Genomic DNA, 16,986 nt, shown 5'->3' with positions numbered 1-16,986 from the left:
TGCCAAATGAACAGCGACATCTGAAAGAGCATAAGAGCATTCCAGAAGGCCGTGCGGTAAACAACCGGAACCCAGCCGTGTGAACCGTCCCCGGAACCGGCCGACTTTCATCACGATTCCGTGCAATTTTTAGGTAAAATATCATTTAAATCTTCAACTACCCTGTTTGTTCGCGGTGTGCATGACGTTTTGGGTCGCGGAGACGGGCGCTGGGCCCGGTGTCATCTCCCGTAAAGCTCTGCCGCACTGGGATCGATAACCCAACGGCTGGGCCAGCTCCATTGGCTCTGGACCCCGCATCGCGGCTTTGCATCAAGCGCCCCAGGCCGAAGCGCCGCCGACGCTAGAACTTGTCGATAAAGGTTCAATTTCCAAGTTTTTCCCTTGTAACTTTTCTGTGATACATTTTGTCGCCGCCGGCTTGCTACGGCGGTGATCGGGAGAGTCCTAATTTTGCGTTTTCCCATTGAACGTTTTTGCGGCTGACCAGGCTAGACGTCATGGCAGGCGCCAGAAGTGTACTGCTCTTTCGACCGGGAACGATTGTTCGCAAGTTTCGGAAATAATACGGAGTAACTGGTCGAAATTAGCCTGTATGCCATTAATGTAGTTCATAACGAATCTTTGAAGTGAAAACCCTTGTGAAAATTGCGTTTATCGGGGTAAAACTGTGATTTAGCGGCGCCTATTTGTCATGGCCTCTAGGCTTGAGCTGACACTTCGCAGACCGGCGTTGTAACGTTTCTACCCTTTACACTACCCTAAATTACTTTTTTTCTATTTTACGTCGAAGAAATGTATTACCCCACCTTACTTCTCTTGTATATATATTGCTAATCGGAAAACTTTTTTTTTTCTCACAAATTTCAAATTTGGACCTAACCTCTTGCTTGTTTGTTCTATAACTGTCAAACATTCCTCTTACCTTTGTTTTCTCTATCTCATTACCTCATTTTTATGACCCGCCCAGTTTGATTTTTATTTAAGAATCACATTACAAGAAACAATGTGCAGATTGGTGGTAATAATGAGTATTTCCCTTTTTGTCTTTTTCTAGCTAATACAGCACACAATGGCAGAGAAAAATGGGTTTGCACCTCGCCGAGGTGGTTTCCGTGGCCGCAATCACTTCCAAGGAGGAGGGAGAGGTCGCGGTGGTCCTCGAGGACGAGGTGGCCAGAGAGGCCGCAGCAACAATTTTAGAGGACGAGGAAGTCCTCGTGGTGGCCCCAACAACCGTCCAAATCAGCATGCCAATGCCCAAGCTAATGCTGTTAATAAGGACTGGTACGACATCAATTTTTAATCATTTCAAGTTGCATTAACTAATTATAATATCGAGTTACATTAATACATCTACCTTAATTTTCAGCACTGTTTTGGTGAGGAATCTCCCTTCTCATGCTGCAGATTGGCAAACAAAACTTACAGCTTTATTCAAGGACTGTGGACCAATCGAGAAGGTTTGTTTATCTCTTTTATTTATGTTATAAATTGTTCTCAATTTCCATGATCATTAAACAGTATCTGGCTTTTCTGTTTAGATGGAATTCCTGAAGAACGGTACTCGTGATGAAGGGGTTTTTACTTTTACTCAAGAAGATTCAGTGGAGAAAGCATTGGGTATTCATGGCTCTCTTTTAGAAGGCCGTCACATTATTGTTGATGTACCTGAAAAGAATGATGTTAAATTTGAAAATACTTCAGTTAAAGTGGAGTGTGGAGCAGGTATGTGTGTAGAGAGCTTGTAATCTATTTTAAGTCTAATTATTGTTCCAAAAAAGTAATCAATTTTTTTGCCCAGATGTTATTGAGGAAGATGTTTGGTTACACTTTGAAAGTTGTGGTGTTATCAAAGGAGTGAGAGTGAAGCATGACAATAGGAAAGCACATATACTTTTTGAAGTAAGTTGGTGTGATGCTATCCTTCATGGAAGCATTCTGATTTCTACTGCTGATGTGAGTTTCATTTTGTTTATATCTCTCTTTTAAAAAAAATCTAGAATGAAGAAGCGGTTGCTAAGGCATTGGAAAAGAATGGGTCATCATTGAATGAAGCCCCAATTTCAGTTGTTCGTTGGCGCAGTTGGAGAGCTTGCCAAGTTCAGAATCTTGGTGTTGCTGTGTTTGGCCTTCTACACCGTAGGTTTCAACTTCTATCTACCAAGATAACAAGCTGTTTGTTAAGTGTGTCAGTATACCTTCACATTGCTTATTTACGAAATCCCTAAAATTCCTTGCAGGATCATCTCGTGATGAAGTTATTAGCCACTTTAAGGAATGTGGCAACATTTGCTCAGTTTGGGTTGAATTCCCAAGAGACTCATCCATCCGCAGGGCACTCATTGTCTTTGAGGCAAGTTTCTCTGACCCCAACTTACCACATATTATCCTCCAAGTATATTTAATTCTATATGCTTCATGTTTATACAGGATGAGGAAGGTGCCAAGAAAGCTTTGCAGATGAATGAAACTTTACTTGGAAAAGATAAAATCCGAGTACGTCATTGGGATGGCCGCAAATTCATTAATGCTGTCTTCATTGGAGGAGTTCCATATGGTATGACCTACCTACTTTTTTGTCATTTGTTGTTATTTTACAATAATGAGCTTTAAGCTATGTATGCATCCTTTTACTATTCTAGGCACTGCACCCACAGATCTCTGGAAGATCTTCCAGACTTGTGGTACCATTGACAATGTTCACTTTGTACGATACAATCAGTCTTATGCTGCTCGTAGGGCTTGCATTGAATTTGAGGTAACTTTCAAAGCTGCTCTCACTTTAAAATTTCCTCTCTTCATACATCTGCTATCATTTCACACCTTGTCTTCTCTATATGTTATCAGGATCCCGAGGGAGCTAGAAATGCACTTGAAATGGATGGTATTGAAATTAAAGGAAAGGCTATCAAAGTATTTTCAAGTCTAGAAGAGTGGGATCAGCATATTGCAAACTTCAAAGAAACACAGTCAAAATCTCAAGATGCTGCAGTTAAAGAAGAACCTGAAGATGCTGAGGAAGGGGATGGGGAGATGGAACAAGATGGTGATGATGGTGCTAATGGAGATGCTGAAATGGAAGATGGTCAGGTTAGTACCTCCCTGTTATTTGTGTTTAGTTTCATTTTTTTTTTTTTTTTTTTTTTTTTTTCCGCAGATAATTGAAGCAATGATCCCAAACATTGCACTGAAATATAACCACCTTCTGGAAAAGTGTTTTTTTTTTTTTTTTTTAGTTTTTCATTTGAATATTTTAGTGACAGTGTTGATGTCCGCAGGGTGACGATGTTGCCAATGGTATCAAGCAGGAAATTGATGACGACAGCCAGCCAGCAGGCAAGAGGAAGGGTGGCGCTGGTGGTCCAACTCGCGGCAAAGCTCGTAAACTCCGGTGAATTCCTTGCAGTGGCAACTTCCATATTCATCACCTTAGGAGATGAAGATGATGTCATCGCAGCCTGCCAACTCTACCATCCTATCGTGTGATATCACATTGTCCTATTTAACGTGACTTTTCTAATGATATGGAATCCTCTTTAGCTTTGTAGTTCTTTCAATCCATGAATTTTACTTTTAATTTTATATCTCAGTTAGCTACAGGTGAAGTCAGTATTTTCTTGGCCATTTGTTTACTCCAAAAATGGGTGTCAGTGGAACAAGCTCCTGTTCAAATTTCTGTAGCCTGCACATTCTGTAGCAGTTCATCACAAGTATGCCTTGTTAAGGTATTCCTATTCTTCATTATTTATGCTGTGTGGTCATTCTTGAATCTAATTTTTATAGACTTTTATAATCATATGATATTGGACAGGTGTGAATTTACCTTAGGAGTTTTCGAGCGTAACTGATAATCAATTTTTTGTAAGGATGTGAACTGATGTATTTTAACAACAGTCAGCCTGTGATTTTAATTTTTTGTTTTAGATAGATATCAATAGAATCATTTTAATAACCGATTTTACACACAAACCTCTGCACAGTTACCTATTGCATAACACTGGTGTTTATAGGTAATACTGTTTCCTATTCCTTTTGTTTAGGATCTTTGTGGTTCTTTTCTTTATCCTTGTGTCCATTATAGTTTCTACCGTTCTCTCATTGTAATTAGCCTTCAACTGAATTTTGTCAATTGTATAACTGTGAATTGAACATATGCAAGGCTCAATTTTAAGAAGGATCCTTTTTTTGGATAATTGTAATCAAAATTGTATTTCATGATTACTGTTAGTGTCAGGTGGCAGCATTATTCCAATCTAAACTTAACAAGGTTAATCTAAAATTTTAGTGTTGGAAAAGTTATTGCAAAATCATTTTCTTTGAATTAGTAGTTGTGTAAGCATATTTATTGTTGATAAATTATCAAGACAGCTTACTAAGTGCACTGTCATCTAGTTTTAGTCTAATAGAGAGGATTTGCTGCCTTACATCATTTTGATGTGCCAACATCTATGTTGGCACAGGCAAAGAGTCTGTTCTGGCCAATGCACTTTCAGGTTTAAGTTATCTTTTTTTTATTATTCAAGAAGTTTGTTCAAAGTGGTTCAAGTGATCTTAGATCTGTTCCATCTATCCTAAAATTAAGCTTCATTTAAATTTGTCTCTTAAAGATTTGCAATTAGGTAAAGCTTGCTTTTGCTGTCAATTAGTTACTAAAACAAGTATGTAGATGATTTGTGCTGCTGTTGTATGGTATGGTGTATTATTAGTTTCTTGCTGTGAGCAGTGCAGGATTCCTTTCTCATCGTTCTAGTTTTACTCTTGTATGACATATTTTGTACGCATTTTGACATTTTTTAAATGTTTTGGATCACACCATGTGTGTTGTACAACTCCAATTGTATTATGTAGTGGCCTGCTCAATGGGTGAAATAAAAAATCTTACAGTTGGATGAACAACATATAATTGCCTTTTTAAGGACTGATTTCCAGTACTATTGACTTCTGGAAAACCCACTACCCACTACACTGCTGTCTTGGCAACAAAGAGAGCTTCAACACAGTGAACATTTGGGCAAGCATTAGGTAAGGAAAATTACAAGTCCAGTGACCTCAGTGATTTGTGTCAGTTTTACCAGTGAATATGGATGTCCCATCAAGCCCCGTAATTGTTAACTCATTACCTTCAGAACTTTTTTCTTTTACCTCTTCTTGCCAATTTCTGATTTAGACTTGAGAAAGCTTTCTCCAGATTTAGAGCATGCTTATGCTCAGATGAGACTTCTCTAATGCACTTAACTTAGTATGAATGCTTAAGATTTACAATGGTCGGGGCTCGTCGTGTACGTAGTGAAGTCCATGTGAAGAAAAGGCATGCTTAAGACTAAAAACTCGCGAAAATTCGAAAAATCAGTGCGAGTGCGAACGATGTATTTGTTTGAAGTAGGCAGCGAGAACGCGCTGAAATTTTCATACTCTTATGGAGAAGGTGGAGGATCCAGGAAGCCGTGACTACGTTGGAAGTTGAAGCGAAATTTTCACAGTGTCAAATAAGCAATGGGGTTTGATCCGCAAAGCTCCAAGGCGATTCTGCCGCTAGGAGCGCTAGCGCGTTCACTCGCTATGAGAATAAAAGAGCAACGTTTTTGAGGCGGGTCTCATTAATTTAAAGGTTTGCAAAACTTAAAACGGTAATAAATTTTTTTTGGAAATTTGTGGAAAACAGAACATAATTTAGTGGTCTGAAAGCTACAAACTTGAGTCGTAATATTTATCTGCTAATTGCGAAATCTTAACAGCTCCACTTCATTTCTCATAGCAGCCCGAGCGAGGTAGCGCACCAGCGAACCTAGCGGTCGAGTTTGGCGTAGGATCAAACCTCATTTGCTAGAGTTTTTACTCCGTGGAAATATTCTTGTTGTTTCGCCTTATGTGCTTGATCAGAGTTGTGATCTGAAAAGTCAAATTCCTGTTGTTGGGACACCTTCATAATGATAAAACTCTTCTCTCTGAAACAACAGAAAAAAGATGGGGAAGCAACTCCCAAAGGCAATCAAAAGAAAGCTTCTGCAGCTCAACTCAGGATTACGAAAGGTATTTCCCCATATAGTGAAAACTCGAAGTGTTTCCTCTTTATAAATAGCATCCTTAACTCGCTCTAAATTAAACTTAACTAGTCTGGCGAAATCTAGGAAGTACTAACCTTACTGTTATGACAGTGAAACCTAACCCACACCACTTCATTGTTACGGAACATTAATTTTTGAAGGGATACTTTAACGTTCGATTCTTTTACTTTATTTATTTACTTCTTTTATCGAGAAATGTAACCATTTTCTTCTCTGTTCTCACAACACATGATTTATCTTAGATTTGTTTTTCAATTTATATTTTGATTTTTCCTTATTTTGATCTAATTCTTCAATGTTTGCTTTGCTTGCAGATATCAACGAATTGAATTTACCGAAAACTTGTAGTACTGAATTTCCAGACCCCGATGATCTCTTGAATTTCAAACTTATTATATCTCCGGATGAGGTACGTCTAATTGTTACTTTTTGTACTTTCTCTCACTTGTGACTTATGTTTTAATCTTTATTGTATCTAATTTTTTCTTTCAATCCAGGGTTTTTACCGAGATGGCAAGTTTGTATTTACATTCAAAGTTGGACCAAATTACCCCCACGAACCTCCAAAAGTGAAATGTGAGACAACAGTGTATCATCCCAATATTGATATGGAAGGCAATGTGTGTCTTAATATTCTTCGGGAAGATTGGAAACCTGTTCTTACTGTGAACTCAATAGTCTATGGACTCCAGTACTTGTTCCTGGTAAGACAACTTGCTTCCTGCTTGAGAGACTTCTTAATTGAATGCTTTTAAGTTTACAACACTATATATATTTTTATTATTATTCAGGAACCTAACCCAGAAGATCCTTTGAATAAAGAAGCTGCCGAACTCCTGCAAAGTAACCGTCGTCAGTTTGAACAAAATGTCCAGAAGTCATTGCGTGGTGGATATGTGGGCTCATATTATTTTGAAAGAGCTCTTAAGTGAAAGCACCTGTTTGCCATGGTGTGTTTAATTGTCATCTCACCCATATTACCATGGGACATCTCACAACTTGATGTGCTAAACAAAATCATACTTTCCAAAAATTTAATACTTTAAGAAATTAACTGTGACAAAAAGCTATTTGGACTTTGTGAACATTGGTTTTCTTGTGATAAATTCCATTATTTGTTCTCTTAACTCAGACACACTGTTAAACAGAAATGTATTCCAGTGTGTACACAGTATTGTTCAGATTGATGGATCTGTAAAGGGAACATGAGTAAGGTGGAGGGGAGGCAGCCCATTGGTATATATAGAAAGGCTGTGTTGAATTAATTGTGCTTCTGTCCATCAATCTTTCAGTTGGTTTGACTTTACCAATTTTATATTATTATAGCTACCATTCTCACTTTTTCTTGTTTTGCCCTTATATATTGCTACTTTTATTGTGTGTGTATTCTTAATATGGCTCACAACATTTCTAATGTAAACATTTTTAATTTCCCCTTTTTTTTTTGTTAATGTTTAAGAGACACTACATTATAATTATGGACATAAGAACTGCTGTGTAAATAAAGAGAACTATTGTTACTAAAAATATCAACGGTTTGGTAGTCTCTTAGTTTTAATTATTTATCATTTGAAGGAAAAACCCGGAAGAGAGCATTGTACCTAGTTGTAACATTACAAGTTTTGTTAAAAGATTTATGGAAACAAAGTTGTGCACATGAGTCCTGTCAAAATATTCGTCAGCAGACGACAGCGCGCCGCTCGGCAGTGCGAGAGAGAATGCTCGCCCCGGCTGGCTCGTCCAGCCACCGGAGCCGGGCCGGAGCGGTCAGTGTGCATGGGACGACGCGTTGAGAACGGACGCACGGGAAGTGGCTGGTGTGAGTGACAAGTTCAAGTTTGGATTATCCACATCGACCACATCGCCGTCCCGGCTGCCACGCCTTCAACGAAAGCATGGAATGATGGAAGGTGCGTTTTTCTCCTGCCGCTTCCGTGCACACCGTTGCCCAGTCTTAAAAACGCATGAGCCGTCCCATGATCCATGGGAGGCAGTACTCCATGTGATGCCATTTCCCTTTGATTTTTGGCCGCTTTCCCATGGGTGGAATCTATCCCCCAGGGACGCTACCCTACTGAGAACACTGTCCCATGATAGTGAATTGTCTTTTAGGGAGTACACTTTACCATGTTGAACACCATAGCAAGTGTCACTGAAGTGATAAGACCATGTGTTTGGGATATCTGAATGGAGGTGGATCGTATGTCCAATTTTAACTGACTCAAGCCGTTTTCGACTTGCCAGAAATATATGCTCTGATTTGATTTGAAAAGAAATGTCCATACTAAAACACGTAGTAGAAGCTACAAACCAAATTTAAGATGAATATCCCTATAAACACAAGTTTTAGAGCAGGGTCACCTAGCGATGAGAATCTTCCCCACGAAAGTCCCATGTGAAATAATTTCCTAGAGCGGGGATGGAGGCACGAAAAATTATAGTTGTCTAATGTTTTGGTCTTTCAAAGCTCAAAAGGCAAAGTTGATTCCAAGATATCGAGACTTGGTTTTATAGTGGCTAGTGGTTGAATTTTCAAATTATGTTGGGCGCCAGGTCAGAATTTAAGTAGGGATGTAGTAAACTAAATATACGGTTGAAGCAAGCCATCAATCACTAAGATCGTAAAAGTAATTATTTGAGCATTGAACAAAGCTGTTTTATTGAAATATTGAGTTATAGAACCACAGGAAAACAATCAGCACTGTACAGTTCTGCAGGCAAGTAACATTGTTGGCACCCAAACCCACGTAATTACTCAAAACACTAATCAAAAGATTTTACAATACACAAAGGAATTTTGCGAGTACCAAAATATACAATGCACATACAGACATTAGGGTTTAAAGTTTCATTTATAGGAAAGACAAACCAATACTCTATAGAGTCAAATTTAACTTCTGACTAAAATGCTGTAAAGAAATATCTCCACAATAAAGACAACAGTAACTGCTATGTTTATGTTAAACGACTGTATCAATATTAAATTCAAAGATATAATAAAATACAAAAACATATACCTGGTGAGCCTGGACTTGTTGGCGGGTAGAGCAACACTATGGGGTACAGCAACACTATGGGGTACAGCGACTAAGCCACAGCTCACCTCACAAAAGGAACCCAACAAAAAGTTTTGCCGTCTTTTGATATGCTGTTATTGTTTGATATGTTGTTCCCAGCAATCCAAAACGCACAAATGGGTATCTGTTGTGTAAACAAAACAAAACATAACAAAAAATCATCTCCTCACAATTTTTTTTTAAAGCTGAGTGCCTCTCGCCCCCGATCGCTCTCCTCAGCAAGCCACTCCGGGGGGGTCCATCGGGGAGAGCCGAGTTCCGGTCGGACGCGACAGGGGCGGGTAGGCCACCAGTGCACCGGCAGTGCGTGAAGGGCGACAAGATTGCATAGCTGGCAGGCGCACTGAGGCTGGCGCGTGACGCGGAGGGCCTGACTGCCAAAACGATGGCTGACTAGACTAAAGCCCGTCGTCGCGCCCCTACTGCTGTCACCGTCGGGCCGTCATGCCCAAGTCGCCGGAGCCTGTCCGCTCCGGTCCGCTCCGGTCCGCTCCCCGGCCCGCGGTCGCGCACCCATACAGTCCTGCTGTCGCCGCACTTGTTAGTCATGTTGATGTATTCTCTCAGTAGTGGGTGGGTAGTAGTTAAACCATGGCCTAGTAACTGACATTGTGCGTATGAATGAATGAATGAATGAATGAATGAATGAATGAATGAATGAATGAATGAATGAATGCATGAATGAATGAATGATACAAATGTCGGACCAGTTATTTTCCCTCCGTGTTTTTGCTCGGTTGCCCCGGAAGTCCTTCCCATGCTTTGTCTTTGCCGCGAGTTCTCTAAATAATAGTGTAAAACTGAAAAAAACTGAAAAAGTTCATTGTTGAAATTAAAACTAGCGTTTCTAGCTTGAAATAGTACACGTGTCATCTGTAAGTGTTGTGTGTTCTAAAATACAAGGAGGGAACATTTTAGGGGTTACTTGTTCTTCTTATGGGATCGTCTGGTAAGTGCGTCCGTCCGAGTCATTCGGCAACCTACGAGAGCTCGACGCCTGCAAGACTCAGAGTAGGCCATCCCGCGGTACACGCATGTACGGCAAGCAGGAAGTTGCCTACCATCTAGGCGCTATGAAGGCTAGCGTTTGGCTGAACTTGGCAGTTTCGTAACCACAAATGACGGACGCCCTTTCTTGACGATCCTAGGCTGCTACTCTTCAAATTTTTGAACTCCCTTTTCTGGCGTTTGACTGAAGGAAAATGAAAAAATTTAAGACAAAAAAAAATAATGGATTTTTTGATGGTTTTCACAGGTCCGTCCCCTTAGGAAGTCACGGGCTCAGAAGTAACGTGGGCTGCGCGGCGAGTAGGACCTGCAGACCACCCCTCCCCAACTGACAGCCAGGTGAGTGATAGCAGCATATAGCCTCCCCTGCCCCCTGTGCCGCCCTGCCCCGCGGTTGCGAACCGCTCGCTCTCTCTGCGTCCTGCCTTACGAAAAATCAAGAATCAACTACAAATAACTTGGTCCAGGAATAACTTGGGTGTACGTTTAGTTGTTGCAAGTTTGTAACAAGAACTTGTAGCTTTTCTTGCCACGCTCGGCTCCGTCCCCGGCTGCCCAGCTCACTTTTGCCAACCCAGCTCCACCTCCAGCCACCACCCGCCGACGAGCGCGGCAGGATAGACTCTTGCTTGGTGAGTCCACTTGACTGTCAGGAGACGACCTGCCGCCGTGCGGGTGGGGGGCCCGTCATCGGCGCCGTGGGTCCGTGCCTACGGCCACTGACCTCTGATTGTCGCTGACTGAGATTTGTGTCCGTTACCTTGACCTTGCAAGGAGAACTGCCCGATGACTCATATTTCCAAATAACTTTGCACAGTGGTTCTAGGGATGTGTTTTCTGGTTAATTTGGTTATGCTAAACTCACGATAGAAGACAAAAACCCCCAAACCACTAGAAAATCCATTGTGGTTTCTACGTATATTTATGTGGATGTTTCTTGTATCCACACAGTTCCATGTGTATCCGTCTGAATTTTGACTTTTTCACGTCGCCTTTCTAATTGCCATGCGGGTTTAGCATTTTTCCTCGAGTTTTAATTTTATTTCCCATAGGGTCAGGTCGAGGGTCGGACAGGGCCGTTCACAAATAACGTCAGGCGTTTCAGGTGGGGGGGGGGGGGCTGGTTTGGGCAAAGTGTGATGAATGTGTGCGGAGCGGGAGTCAACGAGATCGTGACGTCACGCATTTTGTGAGGTGGGTAGTAGGCACCGCTATATCCAGTAAACAATTTGTCGCTAACACAAGGCTCATCTTAAGCTGGGCTCAGTTAAAATGGAGTTAAGAATCACATCATGTATTAAAGTCCATTAAAATATATCATTTTGCGTTTAAAAACTGTTATTTTTGTTCATACATATTTTTCCTGGTATTTTTGATTTGTTAAAAAAGTGATTTTTTTTGGGGGGGGGGGGCGCGCATGTGGTGTGCGTAATTTATGGGGAAGGGGGTAAAAAATTACCCCCAAAAGCGTGACGCAATTTGTGAACGGCTCACACCTCCGAAGTGGGTAATAAATGCACACACGATTTTGAACCACTTCCCTTCCAGTTTGAGGCAACTTTCGTACATATCATATGAAACGGCAGAGTTTCTTCTTTTGTGTGGATTTATACGTTTTTGACTAGGAAATGTATTCCATTTCATTTACAAAACCAACTTAAAGAAGATCCTAAAATTATGCCCCCAAAAATTTCCCACCGCTCTGCATAAAATCATGGCAAAATCACAGTGAAAATGTTCTACGGTAGCTAACCCAGGGTCTAAAGAACACCTAGTAGGTTCCACAAATCGTATGGTGTGCCGGGAATTTTCCTCCCGGGTGGAACGAACTTGATTTGGCACTATATCGTCGAAGTGTACTATTCTTCATCTAAACACTGGTAAAACAAGTGTGCAATATTTGCACACCAACGTGTGCAATTTGTGATTTTGCATATTACATGGTGTTTAACTCAAGTTGCACACTTGCGTGGTGTGCAAATTTTAGACGTTTTGTAAACGTTTAAATTCTGCACACTTGGACACACACAGTTCTATGCTGTCAATAGGGAAACATATGGTGTGCAGCTGCTATACGTTTCGGACGTGTCGAAAGTTAAACACCAATTGACGTATAACATAGTTAGACACCACAAAGTGTCGAGAAAATGCACACTTGAACTTAGACGTCAATTGACGTGCAAAATTAAACACTTGTTTTACCAGTGAAAGTATAAGAAAACTACTAGTTTTTTCTGACACGGTACTTTTGAGGGAAGTAGTTGTCGTGTAGTTTTACTAAAAGTGTACTTATGGTTAACTTTTTGTTTACTCTTAATCTTCACTCTTAAAACGTTAACATCAATGTGAAGTTTTGGGTAAGTTCGTTGCACCCGGGCTCAAAATTCATCGATCCATTTCAACAGATATTTATTTTCTTCCTACTTATATAAGGTGTGTGCATTTCCTACCCTCAGTTAAACGAGAAAGATTCGTTTTTGTGCATTTATTACCCGACCCTAGGTTCTGTATTTTCAGACTACTGCTGGTACCCCAAGACTGGGATTTGCAAATTAAAGGGTGTGTAATGAAACCGGTCCGCTGTGCAAAGTTTGTAAGATGAGTCGTTGAGGGCATTATCCTTCGACAAGGACAGACCAACCACACCACCGAGCAATAGCTTCCGAGCCTCAGGCCGAGTAGACTCGCCGAGTGCGTCGTGGGGCGGTCCTGGTCTCTTTCGGCTTCCAAGTCGACACGCGCCCCAACCCAGCACCCTCCTCGATAGACGGGCTAGCACGCAGAGAGCTGACCGGTCGTCAGTAACGTGGGAACGCTCATCTCTGCGTGTGCGAGCATCGGGGTGGTTTCAGTTTGCTCGGCAGACGGGACAGAGTCCAGTGTGGCAAGAACTCTTCTCTGAATTACTCGATATTGATTCAATGGCAATGAATAAGTAGGTAAAAGCGCAGCGATTCGTGTTGCGCTCAGGAACACCCAAAGATAGTTAAAGCTCCAACCCCCAAGAGAGGGTTCTCTTAAGTTACTCCAGCTCTAAATGTCTTTTCATAGGTGCTCGAAGTACACATTTTCAATCACAGTGATAGTGCACCCCTATGTAAGGGTTTAGGGCTGATGGCCTTCCTCCTTCATCCGTAGAGGTGCGCAACTCTGTTGTTGACTCCCACTACCTTCTAGGGCAAGCATGACGCGCAAAATGCTTTTTCTTGGTCAGGCGCAGGCGTGAACCTACAACGAACAGGGACGTTCGAAGAAACACATTTTCGTTTTTGTTTTACACATTTATTATACTTATATTTTTACAAAAGAGCTTAGAAACAAAGTAACAATAAAACAAATTGGCCATTCGCTTGGCCTTTAAGTAATCTGGAGACACCGTTGCTTTATTTTCTTATTTTAATTTGAGCATCAATTTTTACAATGAAAATTTCATGTATCGAAAATTGTTTGAGTGAGACTGCTAATTTTGTAAACTCATGAAAGCACGGTATAAATTTTTAGGCTATTGAAGGTTAGCTAAATGTTTTCTGTAACGTACAAAACCTTAGTTGATGTTGAAGCATATTGTGTTGCTCACGATATAGCTAAGAAATTGACAATAATAAAATTCTACAGGGAAACCATACTCAACAGTCTTTCACGCACACAAGAAAAATTCATCGCAACCAAAAATTGGTAGTTTTGTGCAGGCGTTGAGATGGTCATCCAGCTGTGTTGTGATCACTTTGTACATTATTAAATAATGTTTTATTTATGAGGACAGAAAACATGATTGCGGAACTACATAAAATATATTTAATTTTTGGCACGCATTTAGCTTCAGGAAGGATTTTTAGTTGAAATTCAAAATCTGATTCAGGAACAGAAATTAGTGGCTAAGAAAATTTAATGGTGGAGTTCAGCCTTCAGAAGAAAAGAGGAAAAATCTGCTAGGAATATGCAACAACTTTTTAAATGCCTCCCATTACAACATTGCAAACAATTGTTTTTGAGGCCTGTGTTTGTTTAGTCCAGCAAACCAGATAAAAACCGATCTTTTCTTCTTAACGCTGAACTCCTTCCATCCAGTGGGAACTTTCGGGTGAAATGCGGACGGCTGGTTTGAATAAAACCACTTAAACTGCACAACCCCCTCTCTCGCTCTCCGAGCAGAACCATTGCAACGTGTTCCATCGGAGGAGAGTGGTTGGCCATGGGTCAGGAACTGTGAACCAGGGTGTGGGTACGGTCGGTTACTGGATGAGCGGGCTGCTCTGCGAGTCGCTGAAGTCCAGGGCGTAGTAGATGTCGGACGCGTCGAGCAGGGGCGCCGTCTTGGAGGTGGGCGACGACCTGGGGGAGGGCGATCCGGGGAAGCTGGGCTCTCTCAGCGAATCGAGCAGCGGCTGGCCACGCGTACTCTTGCTGGATACAGAAAGAAAACAGAGTTAGAAGGCTTCTAGAAGCAGTTTTGTGGTTAATGTGAATCCCAAATGGTTTCCTGGGGCTGGGAGAGCCGAGGAAAGGTTTGTTTTATTCTTGACCCGTTTTTGGAACTTTCCCTGATTTTGTTAGAGTGTACTTTGATTTATTTAGAGCAGTTAGTGAAGTTATCTCTCGGGGTTAGCTCACCTGGTAAGGGCGGCCTGCATGGCATCCTCTCCGTCGCGCCCGCACGGCACGGCCAGGCAGCGCTTGTAGGTCTCGTGCACCCGGCAGTGGCAGGTGGCGACCTGGAACAGTCGGTCGAGTCAGTTCCGTCGCATTCCCTCCACTGTGGCGTCCTGGACGTCCTCGTGTGACACTCACCGTGACCACGGCGATGAGCAGCGCGCAGCAGAGGGTGGCGGCCGCCACGTTGAGCGGCCTCAGGTGGAAGCGCACGTCGGCGCGCTCCTCCGTCATGGCGGCGAGCTCGGCGCGCGCCGAGCCTGCAGGGATCTCCTCCAGGATCGCCTCCTCTGTAAGGTCGTGCACGTCAAACGTCAAGGCCACGGCGAGGGGCACCCCGGCTGCCCGGCTAGTGGCGCTAGAAGCGCGGTGCGATGCTAGTGGAAGCATAGCCCCGGTCCCGGCCAGCACGCCCGCTCAACCCCTTCCCCCCCTTCCCCTAACTCCCCATCGTTCTCAAGGCGGCAATAGAGTGCTAGCTAGATAGAAAATAGGCATTAGTTTCTGTGTCGTAAAACTGCGCTTGCGTTTCATGTTTTGATTGAATTTCCTAGATTTTATTTGATTTTTTAAAATGAAAGAATCTTCCGATTAATCGATTAATGCTTTCATTTCGACAAATTTCAATTAATTTTGTGAATTTTTCAGTGATTTTATCATTTAAAATGAATAATTTGGATTTTGGCTCTGGTTTTAGAATAAGCCTATTTCCCCTTGATGATGCCAGCAGCCCCATTCCAATCAAAAGCATTCGGGGGTGGAAAGAAAAAATAACAACCCAGCAATAGCCCCCTTTTCCCGGTTTGTATCCTAGTCAAGTATTTCAATTTGATTTTTTTTTTAATTTTTCAATGAAGCTTGTGGCTGTACTCACCAACTAGAGCGCGTGCGAAAAGTGCAGCGCAAGCGTAAAGGCGGCAGCAGAACAAAAAGAACCGTCATCACAATTCAGCAAAAAGCCATACTGAGTTTTTTCTTATTTCTTTAGCATCAGAGATATAGAGGCGCCATGGGGGCGGCAGGCTCAGTCCTGGAAGCGACACAGACCTGCAAACAATCTCATTAGAGGGTTACTCGTACCCCACCCATACATGCGTGCAACACACTTCATACTAAATGCTACAGGAAGCCAAGCTTCACTAACAGGCTTAAGATTCCCTATTATACACATGATGGTATAAATCTACCCCGTTAAAAATTTGACAAAGAAATAATTCCTTGATGCACAGCTCATTAAACATGAGAGGGCCAGTCAGGCATATTGTACGAAGTAGCATTTGGCTCGCTTGTTTTCAAGCAGGGGGCCTAGGGTTGTTTTCCCCTGAAGCAAAGTAAGCCCCAGTGTTGTCCCCGTATTTCCGTCTATTTGCGGGGCGATCTCTGACGTTATCTGGCGGCGTTACCGTTGCAGGTGGTCCCGGTGTAGCCGGGGCGGCAGGCGCAGTAGAAGCCCCTGTCAGAGTTGTAGCACGTCCCGCCGTGTCTGCACGGGCTGCTAGAGCAGGGCTGCGGGAGGAAAAAATTGCGACATTACTTTTAGAAAAAAAAAAATGACTTGTCTGATGAGGTGGCTTATAAAGCAAGCACACATCTCGTCACCTTTGGCGGCGCCGGCGTGGGCTTGCAGTCTGGCGGGGAGGTGCCGACGGGGCAGCGGCAGGTGATGGTGTTGCCCAGGTCGACGCACTCCTGGCCGGCCCGGCACGACTTGTCGTGGCACAGCGGGACCTGCAACAGCGCAAGTAAAAACATGTAAACGTTTCCGCCATGGCGTGAATTTTTCTTCCCAAAAAATAGGAATAATAAGGTATAAAAAAAAACACACGGTATCTGACCACGCCACCTTGCGGCCCGAGCAAGTTAGACATCTCCCGTCGTCCAACGGTGAATCAGCCGACTGATGCACAGAATTAAACTTACGCAATTAATTCGGCAATGCCTTTTTTTGGAGGGGATTTTTAGGTTGCTTTTTTGGAGGGCGACAACACGCGCGGATTCCTCATCTCCCTGGCCCTCCCCCTCCCCCCCGCGTCCCCTTTCAGCAGAGACGAGGGTGCGGTGCGGGTGACGACGCGCAGGTGGAGCTGCGGAACGGTCGCCTGAAACGACTCACCTAATTTATTGACAGACTCCCCCTCCCGCCTCCGCCCCCCGTCCCGACCCACCTCGCTCCGTCCGTATGG

General features: G+C 42.7%; 3 protein-coding genes across 7 annotated transcripts in view; 2 read left to right on the top strand and 1 right to left on the bottom strand.

The window, feature by feature from the left end:
* The first annotated feature begins 14 nt into the window (after window positions 1–14).
* On the top strand, window positions 15–4,906 carry LOC113216653 (uncharacterized). Of its 5 annotated transcripts, none has more exons than XM_026436424.2 (11): window positions 15–133; window positions 1,058–1,287; window positions 1,373–1,463; window positions 1,545–1,728; window positions 1,805–1,905; window positions 2,004–2,142; window positions 2,244–2,356; window positions 2,434–2,560; window positions 2,646–2,761; window positions 2,851–3,093; window positions 3,282–4,906. In XM_026436424.2, exons 2-11 carry the CDS (start codon window positions 1,073–1,075, stop codon window positions 3,396–3,398), a joined length of 1,446 nt encoding a protein of 481 aa, XP_026292209.1. In that variant the 5' UTR covers window positions 15–133; window positions 1,058–1,072; the 3' UTR covers window positions 3,399–4,906. The 5 variants fall into 5 exon arrangements, with proteins under 5 accessions (XP_026292209.1, XP_026292212.1, XP_026292213.1 ...); XM_026436427.2 differs by having other exon boundaries at window positions 3,267–4,906; XM_026436428.2 differs by having other exon boundaries at window positions 3,261–3,407.
* Window positions 4,907–5,387: 481 nt separating this feature from the next.
* On the top strand, window positions 5,388–7,597 carry LOC113216631 (NEDD8-conjugating enzyme Ubc12). The gene is made up of 5 exons (XM_026436386.2): window positions 5,388–5,498; window positions 5,824–6,033; window positions 6,383–6,477; window positions 6,566–6,772; window positions 6,860–7,597. The coding sequence occupies exons 2-5, from the start codon at window positions 5,931–5,933 to the stop codon at window positions 6,998–7,000; spliced, it is 546 nt and encodes a 181-aa protein (XP_026292171.1). The 5' UTR covers window positions 5,388–5,498; window positions 5,824–5,930; the 3' UTR covers window positions 7,001–7,597.
* Window positions 7,598–13,413: 5,816 nt separating this feature from the next.
* The window catches only part of LOC113216614 (delta and Notch-like epidermal growth factor-related receptor), a 92,545-nt gene continuing 88,972 nt past the window's right edge, over window positions 13,414–16,986 (bottom strand). Inside the window, exons 8-12 of the mRNA XM_052267576.1 lie at window positions 16,403–16,531; window positions 16,207–16,309; window positions 14,942–15,093; window positions 14,765–14,865; window positions 13,414–14,557 (exon numbers count right to left, since the gene is read on the bottom strand). Of these exons, the coding sequence (XP_052123536.1) occupies window positions 14,386–14,557; window positions 14,765–14,865; window positions 14,942–15,093; window positions 16,207–16,309; window positions 16,403–16,531 (657 nt within the window). The 3' untranslated portion in view covers window positions 13,414–14,385. The remainder of the gene's footprint in view (window positions 14,558–14,764; window positions 14,866–14,941; window positions 15,094–16,206; window positions 16,310–16,402; window positions 16,532–16,986) is intronic.

This window comes from Frankliniella occidentalis, unplaced genomic scaffold (assembly GCF_000697945.3).
Source record: "Frankliniella occidentalis isolate FOCC.00 unplaced genomic scaffold, Focc_3.1 Scaffold54, whole genome shotgun sequence".
Classification (NCBI taxonomy): domain Eukaryota; kingdom Metazoa; phylum Arthropoda; class Insecta; order Thysanoptera; family Thripidae; genus Frankliniella; species Frankliniella occidentalis.
Note: the sequence above shows the minus strand (reverse complement) of the source record. Positions and strands in the feature narration are given on the sequence as shown.